This window comes from Camelus dromedarius, chromosome X, assembly GCF_036321535.1.
Source record: "Camelus dromedarius isolate mCamDro1 chromosome X, mCamDro1.pat, whole genome shotgun sequence".
NCBI lineage: Eukaryota > Metazoa > Chordata > Mammalia > Artiodactyla > Camelidae > Camelus > Camelus dromedarius.
The window spans coordinates 77,298,015-77,310,184 of record NC_087472.1 but is presented as its reverse complement, the minus strand read 5'-3'; the positions used below and the strand labels follow the sequence as shown (position 1 = coordinate 77,310,184).

The following is a 12,170-nucleotide window of genomic DNA, read 5'->3' as shown; positions in this document are numbered from 1 at the left end:
AACCCCCACAACAACAAAAAAACACCGCCACCACCACCAACACCCCCAAACCCTACAATTCCCAGCAGCCATTGCGCGCTCAAGCCTGCGCGCCCCATTCACACCGGGACTACAGGCATCCGGCGGGCGGCGAACTGGCTCTCGGAACTACACTTCCCGGCTCTCCCTGCGCAGCCCGTGACACTCCTTGGACCGCGGGCGAGGAGCGGGCTTTCCACAGCTGCGCCGCTCTCGCTCGGACCCGGCCCTGGACCCAGCCTCGGACTCGAACAGGGCTCCACCATGGAGGAGGCGGACCGAATCCTCATCCATTCCCTGCGCCAGGCCGGCACGTAAGGACACAGCCCCCGCCCACCCCGGAATGCCCACATCCGGGACTCCAAAACTCCGGACCCAGTCACCCGGGAACCTTAAAACCCCGGACCTTGACATACAGGGCTCCAACTTCTAGGACCCTAAAACCCTCCCTCCTCCTTAATTACATATACATGCATACATAAGGGGACTCTCAAACCCTTTGACCCTGACACTTCGTAAACCCCAAACTCCAGGACCTAGACACCTCGAGACCTTAAAACCTTGGAACCTCAAGACCCGGAATCCTGAGATCAGTGGATCTTGACATCAATACCCTGGGATCCTGATATCTGGAGATTTTAAGACACCCGTATCCTGAAAACCAGGGATCTTAAAATCCCAAGACCCTGGCACTCAGGGATTCCAAAAACCCCTGGGACTGGATAACTGGGAACCTTCAAATCTGGTTTTGCAATATCTGAGGCTTTTAAAATCACAAGACCCTAAAATCTGGTGGCTTCAATGCTTGGCGACCCCAACACATAAGGACTCCTGCATTTGAAGGTGCTAAAAACCCAGGATGCCAGCATCAAGGGAGCTTGATTTCTGGATTGCTTGAGCCTGGGTGGTCTTGATATCCAGGGACTCTGACACTTGGAACTCCTGAAAACCTGAGCCTCCCAACATCTAGCCTCAAAACCCTAGCAGCTTAATATCTAGGGGCCCCTGACACGCAGGGAACATGATATCTGGGGACCCAGAGACTATTCTACGTAGGCCCCTTGCCCTTCCCAGACCCCAGAAATTTGGGGCTTTTAGGCGTAGGGAAATTTGAGATTTTTTTTTGAACTCAGATTCCTTCCATCCACCATTCTACTCCAAGGTCTTAGGACCTGAGGACTCCCCCAGTTCTTAGTTTTCCAAATGGAAGTCAGCCAGCAACACCCAGGATCTGTCAGAACTGTGGCCATTCTCCTCTACCCCATCCCAGTACCAGGGCTTCCAGAAGGCAGCAGGGTCCAGCCTCATGCCTGTTTCCTGACTGCTCCCCTCCCCACCTCGTTGAGCCTGCCCCCTTCTTCTTCAGGGCAGTTCCTCCAGATGTGCAGACCCTGCGAGCCTTCACCACTGAGCTGGTTGTAGAAGCTGTGGTCCGCTGCCTGCGTGTGATCAACCCTGCTGTGGGCTCGGGCCTCAGCCCTCTGCTGCCTCTGGCCATGTCTGCCCGGTTCCGTCTGGCCATGAGCCTGGCTCAGGCCTGCATGGTGAGTGCTTTCCTCCCAATACACACAGCCTCTTCCTTCCTCCTTCACAAAGTCACCAAGCTCCTTTGAAACTCTGGCCTTTCCTCTCTGCCACCACCCCCCCTTGTGGCTTAGCGTTCATTAGTAGTTAAGGTCTGTGGTCAGATTGCCTGAGTAGTTCAGATCCTGGCTACAGCAGTTGCTAACTTTGTGACCCTAACCCTTGTGGGGCCTCAGTTTCCTTGTCTGTGAAATTGAGATGATAAAAGTAGGGTTGTTATGAGCATTAAATGAGTTGCTCCAGTTTGCACCTGGGCTGCCTCTGACTCCCATATTTTAAGCTTAGCACCAAGAACTTTTCCTCCTGATAGTATCCATTTACTAGTTCCTGAAAAGGCCCTGCTTAGTTAACTTGTTCATGCTGAAATTAACCACCATGTGCTCTGATTGGCTCAGCCTGGATCACATGGTCATCTCTATAGGGCACTGTGATTGGCTGTTCCTTCAGGATCATGTGAGAGTTGGGGGAGGGAGGGTTACCCAAAGGAAGATATGCTGGTGAACTAAAGGAGTGTCTCTGCCCTTCACTCTGCCCTGCAGCAGCCACACACAGCCTGCCCCTCCTGAGAATAATTCCTATACTGTCTCTGTTGTAAATAAAGTGCCTTCTGGTGAAACACTCATGCCTCCCCAGTACAGACTTGTGTCCAGTTAGTATATCCAAGGGCTACGGGTAAGTGTCATTTCTCCTGGCTCACTAGCTCTCCGATTTTGGGCTCGTCTCTTAACCTCTTTGGGCCCAAGTTTCCTCCCACGTAAGACTTGTACCTACCACATATGGTTGCTATGAGGATTAAAAATGAGTTCATGCATGAAAAGCTGGATATAATAAGCTTTGTGTAAGTGTATTACTATTATTGGTAGGCCTGATCTGCCTAGTTGCATTCCAGCAACCTGTGGCTGTGTAATGACTGTCAGCACACCCAGGGTACCCAGTATATGGTGGTAGGGGGACAATAGAGTAACCATAGTGAAAACTTCCATTTAGCCCTAGGGGACAGATGGTCAGGTTCTTTGAATTTGTACCTTGCTTGTGTGGTTTCTGTCTCTTAGAAATAGACCTCAGAGCTCTGCCCATCTTTTGGCTCTCAGGTTGACCTAGCTCTCAGGAGTTCTCAGATTCTGTTGGAGGCTCTTGGTGGCCTTCAAGGCAGACAGTCTGTCCCCTGGCCCAGGGCTATTTTCTCGAGGATGGCACTTTATAGAGGGGAACTTAAGTCCTCGGTTTGGCAAGGATGGTGCTTAGTGGGAGGTGTTGAGGAAGGGCTTGGCTTCCCCCAGTTCTCTGTTCCTCCCTTCTCTCAGTGCCGTTTCTCACTGGATTTGGTGTTGACCCACTATTGCTCACACTGACTTTAGCGTGATGGCTTTTTCAGTGATCAAGAGGTTCATTTGACTGTCTGGCCCCAGAGCCTCGGTTTGCCCTGAGCAAGTAGAAAAGGTCTCTCTCTTAATCCAGTTGGGTGCTGCCCTTGCGGCCCACCTCAGCTCAGCACTGCCGCCTTCTGGTGTCTGCCTCTCCATGTGCCCTACTCCTGACACTGCTTTCTGCGACTCAGCCACCTCCGTATTTTGGTGTCTGTCATTTCACACACCCCACTCCTGGAATGAATTTCTGTATCAGTCATAACTCTTTGATTGCAGGCGTCGGAAAAAAAAAACCAAAGTAAAATAGCTTAAAAGCCAGTGGTTTTCACACTTTTTTGACTGTGACCTTCTGATAAATATATATTACATTGTCACCAAATAAATACACATATGTGCGTATAATAGAGATGTTTTCTGAGTGTACTGTATGCTGGGCATTGTGGTAACATGGTGTGAACTCAGTGAATTCTCATGACAACTTTCTGAGGTAGGCATAGTTGGTATCCCTTTTCTCAGTTGAGGAAGGTGAAGCACAGAGAGGTTAAGTGATTTTCCTGAAGTCACACAGTTGGTAAGAAGCAAAGGTTGGATTTGAATCCAGGAAGTCTGCTTTCTGAGTCCATGCAGTGCCAGACCAGAACCCTGATGGACCCTTTTATCCCTTAAAGCAGCCACATAGGGAAAGGATTGTCAGCCCCATTTTACAGCTAGGAAACTGAGCTTCTGGGTGGTTCAGTAACCAGTCCAAGGCCTTATAGTCAGTAAGTAGCACAGGCTGGATTTCAACCCCGATCTTTTGGACTCCAAAGCACATAGTCTCTTTTAAAAACATTATTTACTACTTTTTGTAGGTCATCTTCATCAGTCAGGGTCTAGTCCAGAGATAGAAACCCCAGCAGTAATTCGAAGGGGAAATTTTAATATAAGGAATTGTTAACTTGGTAAAAGGTGGTTAACTACTGAAAGCGTTAAAGAGATCCCCAGGGTGTGACAGAAGTAGCGAGAAACCTTGAGAAGTCTCAACTTGCACTCTAAACCCCTCCTTACCCTTACCTGTCTGCTTCAGGGAGTTACTCTGCTGTCAGGGAGTTATGTTGGTTAGTTTCTTATGTATCTTCCCAGTTTTTTTTTAATGAAGATATAAGCAAATATAAATATATATTCTTATTTCTCCCTTTTCTTACACAAAAGAGAGCATACACCTGGTTTCTTGCCTTTTTTTCACCCTTAAAACATATCCTGGAAATCACTTCATATCAGAGAATAGAGATCTTAATGATTTTTTCCTTTTTGCAGCTACAGAGTAGTTCATTGTATGTATGCACCACAGTTGACTCAACTGCTCTCTTATGCTCAGACATTTCAAGAGTTTCCAATATTTTGCAAATCATGCTATAATGAATAATCTTGTGCATATATATTCTTGAATTGTTGGAATTTTATCTTCATGGTAAACTCCTAGAAGTAGGATCATTAGATGGAAGGGTAAATGCATGTCATTTTGTTTGATGTAGCCAAATTGCCTTGACTAAGATTGTTTAATTTTTGCATTCCCAGCAGCAGTGTATGAGAGAGTGGTATTTCTCCAGAGCCTCACGTACTGAATGTATTGTCAGACTTTTGCCCATTTAATAGGTGAGGAATGGTATCTCCGTATAGTTTTCCTCCTAGCTTTGTACTTTGACAAACTTTCACATTTAAGGAAAATTAAAAGTAGAACAATAACACCTGTATACCCTTCTCCTAGTTTTTAAATTTTTTTCTTTTTTTTTAAAATTGAAGTATAGTCAGTTGTAGCATGTCAATTTCTGGTGTAAAGCACAATGTCCCAGTCATATGTATACATACATATATTTGTTAGTTTTCTATATTGTTAACATTTTGTTTCATTGTTTTCTGTCTATATAGGTACACACACACACACTTATTTTTTTGCTGAACCATTTGAAAGTGGCAGACATCATGACTCTTCATACCTCAAACTTTCAGTGTGTCTCTCCTAAGACAAAGGGCATTTGCCAGTGTAATCACAATGCCATGATCACACCCATGCAACTTAATATTGATAGAATAATACTATCTAATACCTTGGACATGGTCAAATTTCCCCAGTTGTCACAAAAATATCCTTTATAGCTGTTTTTTTTTTAACTGCAGAGTCCAATCAAGGGTCATGCATTTTATTTCACTGTTAACATCTGTAATCTTCTGTGTCCAGTAGTCCTCCTTCATTTTTGCTTCTTTGTTTCTTTTCATGATGACTTGGGTTTTTATTGAGTGCAGGCTGGTTATTCATTGGAATGCCCCACAGTCTGAACTGGTCTGATTGGTTTCTCATGGCTAGATTCAGGTTTGTGGCAGGAACTCTGCGCCAGTGATAGTATCTTCCTCCCCAAGTGCACCTCAGGAGAACATAACATCAGGTTGTCCTGGATCCGATCAGCGATGCCTGTGTGGGGGCCTCTCAGTGTACTTTCAATTCGAGTCTCTCTTGGAAACAAAGTTGGACACATTTGCATATGTTTAAGGACCATTTTTCTTTCTTTTCCTGGGAACTGTCTGTTCCTATCTTTTGCCTCCTTCTCTGTTGCGCTGCTGGTCTTTTTGCTGGTGTAGTTTGAGGCACTCTTTATATACTAGGTAGGTTAGTTCTTTTTCTATGCTATGAGTTCCAAATATTTTTTTCCCAGCTTATCATTACTCTTTTGACTTTGCTCATTATATATTTTTTCTTTAAATTTTTTTTTCATGTGTTTAGAAATACCCATCTTCTCTTCTGTGTCTTCTGGATTTTGAGTCATAGTTAGAAAGGCCAGAGCTTTCATCATAAAGCTCTGGAGGTCTCTGGGAGGCCTTGGGGAGTCGAAGGGAGGTTCAGAGGGTGGTGGTTGGTGAGAGTGGGAGTATCTGTGGTCGAAGCCCTGGGCTCCCAGGACAGGAGGATCCTGCCTGCCTGACTGATAGGGACCGCCCTCCCCAACCCCCAGGACCTGGGCTATCCCTTGGAGCTTGGCTATCAGAACTTCCTCTACCCCAGTGAGCCTGACCTCCGGGACCTGCTTCTCTTCTTGGCTGAGCGTCTGCCCACTGATGCCTCTGAGGATGCAGACCAGCCTGCAGGTATGGGGTACCTGGGGCATAGAGGGGGTGAGGTGGGGTATGTGTCTTCGGAAGAGCTGAGTGGGAGGATTGAGGCTGGGAGAGGGGATGCAGGGCAGAGGGGAAGGGGGCTGGGACTTCGGCTGACCTGGAAGGGGAGTTGATGCTCTGCTTCACCTCCTGGCCCACGCCCCTCCCCTCACCCACTCTTCTCTAACCACATGGACCTACTGAATGCTCCTCAGGCCTCTCCAGCCCCAGGGCCTTTGTATCTGCTGACGTATTCTTCCCCCAGATATCCTCATGGTTCACTCCCTTACCTCTTGGAATTTCCTGTTCACAGAGGCCTTCTTCAGACTGCCTTGTTTTTTGATTGATTGATTGATTGATTGTAACAGAGGTACTGGAGATTGAACCCAGGATCTCACACATGCTGGGTATGCACTCTGCCACTGAGCTATAACCCCCCTTGCCTGTTTAAAATTGCATATTCTCAGTGGTCCTTTATCCTCCTTTCCTGATTACCCCCTGAGAGTTTTCTGTATCGTACTTATGACTTCAGCCGTGTTCTCCTCTGCCATCTGCTGGCCCCAGGAGGGCAGGAGGCTATTTATCAGTTTGTTCACTGAGGTATCCGAGGGTCTGGAATGGTGGCTGGTACAGAGGAGGTGCTCAGTAAGTGTTTGTGGAATGACCTAGTGTGAGAATGAGAGCTCCCTAGATCTGCATCTCTGGAAACCGGGGTCAGGCTGCTTTCCCAGGGTGTGCATTTTTGGAACTGTGGCACCGTCATCTGATTGACACTTCCTCCCCACCTTCCTAGGTGACTCAGCTATCCTCCTCCGGGCCATCGGGAGCCAAATCCGGGACCAGCTGGCCCTGCCCTGGGTCCCACCCCTCCTTCGCACTCCTAAGCTTCAGCACCTCCAGGTGGGATGCACTTCCCCAGCTCATGTCACTATTGCCTTGCCTGTCTTGTTCCCATTTGGGTGCCCAGGTTTTTGGCCCCCTCCCACCGGTGCCCCCCATAATGATTCATCCTAGAGGCTCTGATTGTGCTCTCCCACCAGGGCTCGGCCCCCCAGCAGCCTTTCCACGCCAGCAGGCTGGTCATGCCTGAGTTGAGTTCCAGAGGAGGTGAGTGTGAGGCTGCGGAGAGGGGCTGTGGAGAAGGGTAGAGGTGGACCTGACTGCATGATGGGGCAGGGGGGCAGGCTGACTCTGTTGCTGCCTTCAGAGCCCCGGGAGTTCCAGGCGAGTCCCCTGCTGCTACCAGCCCCCACCCAGGTGCCCCAGCCTGCCTCCCGGGCAGCCTCGCTCCTCGAACGCCACGCCATCCAACTCTGCCAGCACACAGGCCGGGACCGCCCCGGGGATGAGGACTGGGTCCACCGGGCATCCCGCCTCCCCACCCAGGTACCACCCAGTGATCGGCCCCTACTCACTGCAGCCCCCATTTCATCTCGCATTAGCTCTCTGCCCCTCTCCTTCCCCCACCTTGTCCCTCTCTTCCATTGCCTCCTCTCTCTATGCAACTACCCAGCTCCCCACCTGAAAGAACATGGGAGTTGGAAAGACTGTGGCCCTCACACAGGTCAACATCGTCCCTGGGAGCCTTGGCTTCCTGTTCTGAGACACAGGTGGTGACAGTGCTCTCTTCTCGGGGTGGTGGTCCACCGAAGGATGAGCGCAGGCCATCAGAGCTGTCAGGATCTGCTCCTGTCCTCCCTGTTTCTACTCCCTTCTTCCTGCCCCTGATTCTTGGCCTCTGCTGTCATCACCACTGCTCAGTCTCTAGATCTCTGCCCCGTCTCTTCTAGTCACTGTCTTCTATTCTGTGGTTTTTCTGCTCCCCCCCCAAACCCTGTCTCCTCATTTCTGTACTGTGTCTCCTCCTCTGTCTACCTCTATATCTGTCCCCATCCCCACTCTGTCCACCTCTGTAACTGTCTCCTTCTGCCTTCCCCCTGCCATTTGTTCTGTCTTTATCTTTTCCCCTCTTTTAAAAACTTCAAGGAATTTCGAACACAGAAGTAGAGAAAATGTTCTCACGAACCCTGTGTCCCTGCCATCCCCCTTCAACAATAAAGATTTTGCCTATCTTTCTTCATCTCTTCTCCCCCCAACTTTTTTCTCCTGTATTATTTTAGAGCAAATCCCAGACATCATGTTATTTTAAACTCTAAATACTAGAGCATACATCTCAACTCCTAAGGGCATTCACTTTCTTTTTCTGCAGGGTGGGGGAGGTAATTAGGTTTATTTATTAATTTTTTTAATGGAGGTACCAGGGATTGAACCCAGGACCTCTTGCATGCTAAGCATGCGCTCTACCACTGACCTATACCCTCCCACAGGGCTTCACTTTTGAATGTAACCGCTGGCCATTTTTACACCTAACAAAATTAACAGTGACCTCTTAATACCACCCAACACTGAGTTCATAATCAGATTTCTTTTTTGGGGGGAGGGGGAGAATATACTCCAAATTTAATGATAGTTATCTCAGAGTGATAGCATTTCCATTTTCTATTTTAAATATTTCCTTAAAGTTTGAAATTTTTAAATTGAAGTATGGTCGATTTACAATGTTGCGTTAGTTTCTGGTGTACAGCATAGTGATTCATTCATACATATATACATATTATTTTAAATATTCTTTTCCATTATAGGTTATTACAAGCTATTGAATCTGGTTCCCTGTGCTGTACAGTAGGACCTTGTTGTTTATCTTTTTTATAGATAGTAGTTGGTATCTGCTAATCCCCAACTCCTACTTTATCCGTCCCCTGTTGCTTTCCCCTTTGGTAACAGTAAGTTTGTTTTCTATGTCCACATTTCTCCAGTTGTCTCAAAACTGTCTCTGTCCTCGTCTCTATTCCTCTCTTTCTCTCTTTTGGGTGGGGAGGTAATTAGGTTTATTTATTTATTTTTAGAGGAGGTAGTGGGGACTGAACCCAGAGCGTGTGAAGCACATGCTCTACCACTGAGCTATACCCTCCCCCACTTCAACTCCACTCTGCTCCACCCCTTCTTTGCCCAGCACCTCTGACACTGTCTCGTCTCTGTCCCTACATACCCTTTCAATGTCGGTCTCTAATTTGGGCGCTGCAGGCTTACTTCTCTCCTTTCCACAGCATCCTTCAGTGCAGGGAGCTAGTGGCTGGAGAGAAGCGGAGCTAAGGAGGAGGCAGCCCCGTCCTCAGGGAGCTCCCAGACCCGTGGGCCAGGAGAGTGGGCCTGGGCCCCATCGTGGGAGAGGCTGGAGGGTGGGTGGGACTTGTCAGGAGCACCTTGTCAGGCGGCTTCCTGGTGGAAGCAGGGCCTCGGGTGCCCAGCAGGCCTTCACACCCTTCCATCTGCCCTGCCCTCTGCTTCCAGGAGGATACTCGGGCTCAGCGGCATCGGCTGCAGAAGCATCTGGCCGAGCATCTGCGCCAGACCTGGGGCCGGCTAGGGCCCCCACCACAAGCCCGAGACCTGGGAGAGCTGCTGCAGGCCTGGGGTGCCGGGGCCAGGACTGGTGCTCCCAAAGGCTCCCGCTTCACACATTCAGAGAAGTTCACCTTCCATCTGGTGGGTGGGCCTGAGTGGGCCTGGGGTGTGCTGACGGGGCCAAGGCAGGGTTGCTTTACGTACAGATACCACACTTTATCCACACAGGGTCTTGTGTTCCCACCGAGCATGCCCTCTCTCCACAGGGGGCAGGTACCCAGAGGGGTCCCCTGGCTTCTCGAGAACTTCCATGGAGAAAGTGTAGAGGAGTGAGAACCATGGAAGGGTGTAGGGGTGCTCTTCGTGTGAACCCCAGCTTTCCCCAGGCAGTTTTCTTCAGACATATCTTCTGTCCTTGGATGGTCACTGAGAGGGGGCCTCATCCTTCTCATGGCCAGGTGGGCAGGAGCTGTGTCAGGGTTGGGGAGGTTTCTTTATGAGCAGTCTGAGGTCATGGAGAGCGCTTTGATCCTCACACAATCACACCTATATTCCGGTGGCTGTCACTGGTTGAGTGGGCCCGGTTACAGTGCTGGGAGGGCGCTTGCAGCGGGTGTTGAGGCTGGGCTGGGAGGGGCGGAGGCTTCCCCGACAGCCGGGATGCTCCATTCTCACTCCCCAGGAGCCTGAGGCCCAGGCAGCCCAGGTGTCAGATGTGCTGGCCACCTCCCGGAGGCCTGAACAGGTGAGCAGAACAGTGGCAAGGGGTGGGGGGTGTCCTGGGCCCCTGACTGTCTACTGGGTCTGACACCCCCACCCTGACTGGCCTGTGCCTTCCAGGACACGTGGGCAGCTCAGGAGCAGGAGCTGGAATCTCTCCGGGAGCAGCTGGAGGGAGTGAATCGCAACATTGAAGAGGTGGAAGCCAACATGAAAACGCTGGGAATCAGCCTCGTGCAGGTGGGCGTAGGGGAGGGGCTGGCCACCAGGGTTGGCTTACGATTTGGGCCTAGAGGGCTTAGAGGGACTTGAGGGGGCTGAGGGGTCCTCTGCAGAGGTCTGCAGATGACAGAAAGGTTTGTGGGAGACACTGGGGACCGTGGGGCTCTTTAGGGTTTAGGAGAATCAGTGGGAGTGAGAGAAGGGTGTAGGATTGTGGACAGGTTGGGGATTGGACTCATAGGGGTTAGAGGTGCCTGTGAGCCTCTGCGGGCATCTGTAGGGGCGTGATGGGTCTGTATGGGCAGGGGCTTGTGGGGCTCATCGGGGCTCCTGGGGGTCAGTGTGGAGGTGGAGGGGTCATTGGGGCCTGTGGTGCCTGTCACTGATTATAGGTCCTTGTCACTATCGGGAGGGGGTTGAGGGGCTGATAGGGGCTAGAAGGATGTGTTGTCATCTGTGGGGGCTTGGGCTAGGCCAGTGTTTTCCAGGCTCAGTGGGGGCTGTGGGGCTGTGGTGTGTGGCTGGGCTCCCCTACTGACTGGGAGCGGGGGTCCTGGGGTGCCAGGTGGAGACCGAGTGCCGGCAGAGTGAGCTCAGCACAGCGGAGCGCGAGCAGGCCCTACGTCTGAAGAGCCGGGCGGTGGAGCTGCTGCCCGACGGGGCTGCCAACCTCGCCAAGCTGCAGGTAGGGCTGGCGCTGAGCCTGGGCCGGGGGCGGGGGTGGTCGGAATTGGATGGGCCCAGCCTGTGTGACATGTAGTCCCCTACTACCACCTCCAGCTCGTGGTAGAGAGTAGTGCCCAGCGAGTCATCCACTTGGCGGGTCAGTGGGAAAAGCACCGGGTCCCACTCCTTGCTGAGTACCGCCACCTCCGAAAACTCCAGGATTGCAGAGAGGTAGGTGGTGGGGGTCCTGGGCCGTGGGTAGGGCAGCTGGTCCCTCCCTAGGGGGCCAGCCCTGTGCTCTGCTCACTGCCCTCTACCCATGGGGCCCTGGCAGATGGAATCTTCTCGACGGCTGGCAGAGATCCAAGAGCTACACCAGAGCGTTCGGGCAGCTGCTGAAGAGGCCCGCCGGAAGGAGGAGGTCTATAAGCAGCTGGTAAGGCCCGTGTGGGGCCTCCCTGGGTGGCTTGGAGTGGGGGAGGTGTGGGCCCTAGGGAAGTGGCTGCTGTGTCTCTGCCTAGATGTCAGAGCTCGAGACCCTGCCCAGAGATGTGTCCCGGCTGGCCTACACCCAGCGCATCCTAGAGATTGTGGGCAACATCCGGAAGCAGAAGGAAGAGATCACTAAGGTGTGCCGTTGTGGCCATGGAGGGCGGGTCACAGGGGCAGACACATCCAAGGGGAGGATGTGTGTCACAGGGGCAGACACATCCAAGGGGAGGATGTGTGTCACAGGGCCACACGGGGACCTCACATCCTCTGAAAGGCAGAGCTATCTGGCCATACCCCAACACAGAACAGCCCTACACTCCAGCCACCCTGACCTGGTCTGGATGTGACAGCATGAACTCGAATGCCCTCAGCTGGCTGGTCACCCCGCCCCAGACACAGGCTCATGGCTACCCTGGTCTCTGCCAGATCTTGTCTGATACGAAGGAGCTTCAGAAGGAAATCAACTCCCTTTCTGGGAAGCTGGACCGGACGTTTGCAGTGACTGATGAGCTCGTGTTCAAGGTATGGGGCGGGCCAGGCTGCATGCAGGGGCAGGGTGGGCCTGGG

The 12,170-nt window shown here is 51.3% G+C and overlaps 1 protein-coding gene across 1 annotated transcript in view; it reads left to right on the top strand.

Moving 5' to 3' along the window:
• The first annotated feature begins 165 nt into the window (after positions 1–165).
• CCDC22 (coiled-coil domain containing 22) overlaps positions 166–12,170 on the top strand; it is a 13,207-nt gene continuing 1,202 nt past the window's right edge. Inside the window, exons 1-14 of the mRNA XM_031445223.2 lie at positions 166–332; positions 1,385–1,562; positions 5,957–6,089; positions 6,892–6,998; positions 7,139–7,205; positions 7,306–7,484; positions 9,450–9,644; positions 10,186–10,248; positions 10,344–10,463; positions 11,011–11,130; positions 11,226–11,342; positions 11,446–11,547; positions 11,633–11,740; positions 12,030–12,125. Coding sequence (XP_031301083.1) covers positions 283–332; positions 1,385–1,562; positions 5,957–6,089; positions 6,892–6,998; positions 7,139–7,205; positions 7,306–7,484; positions 9,450–9,644; positions 10,186–10,248; positions 10,344–10,463; positions 11,011–11,130; positions 11,226–11,342; positions 11,446–11,547; positions 11,633–11,740; positions 12,030–12,125 — 1,635 coding nt within the window. The 5' untranslated portion in view covers positions 166–282. The remainder of the gene's footprint in view (positions 333–1,384; positions 1,563–5,956; positions 6,090–6,891; positions 6,999–7,138; positions 7,206–7,305; positions 7,485–9,449; positions 9,645–10,185; positions 10,249–10,343; positions 10,464–11,010; positions 11,131–11,225; positions 11,343–11,445; positions 11,548–11,632; positions 11,741–12,029; positions 12,126–12,170) is intronic.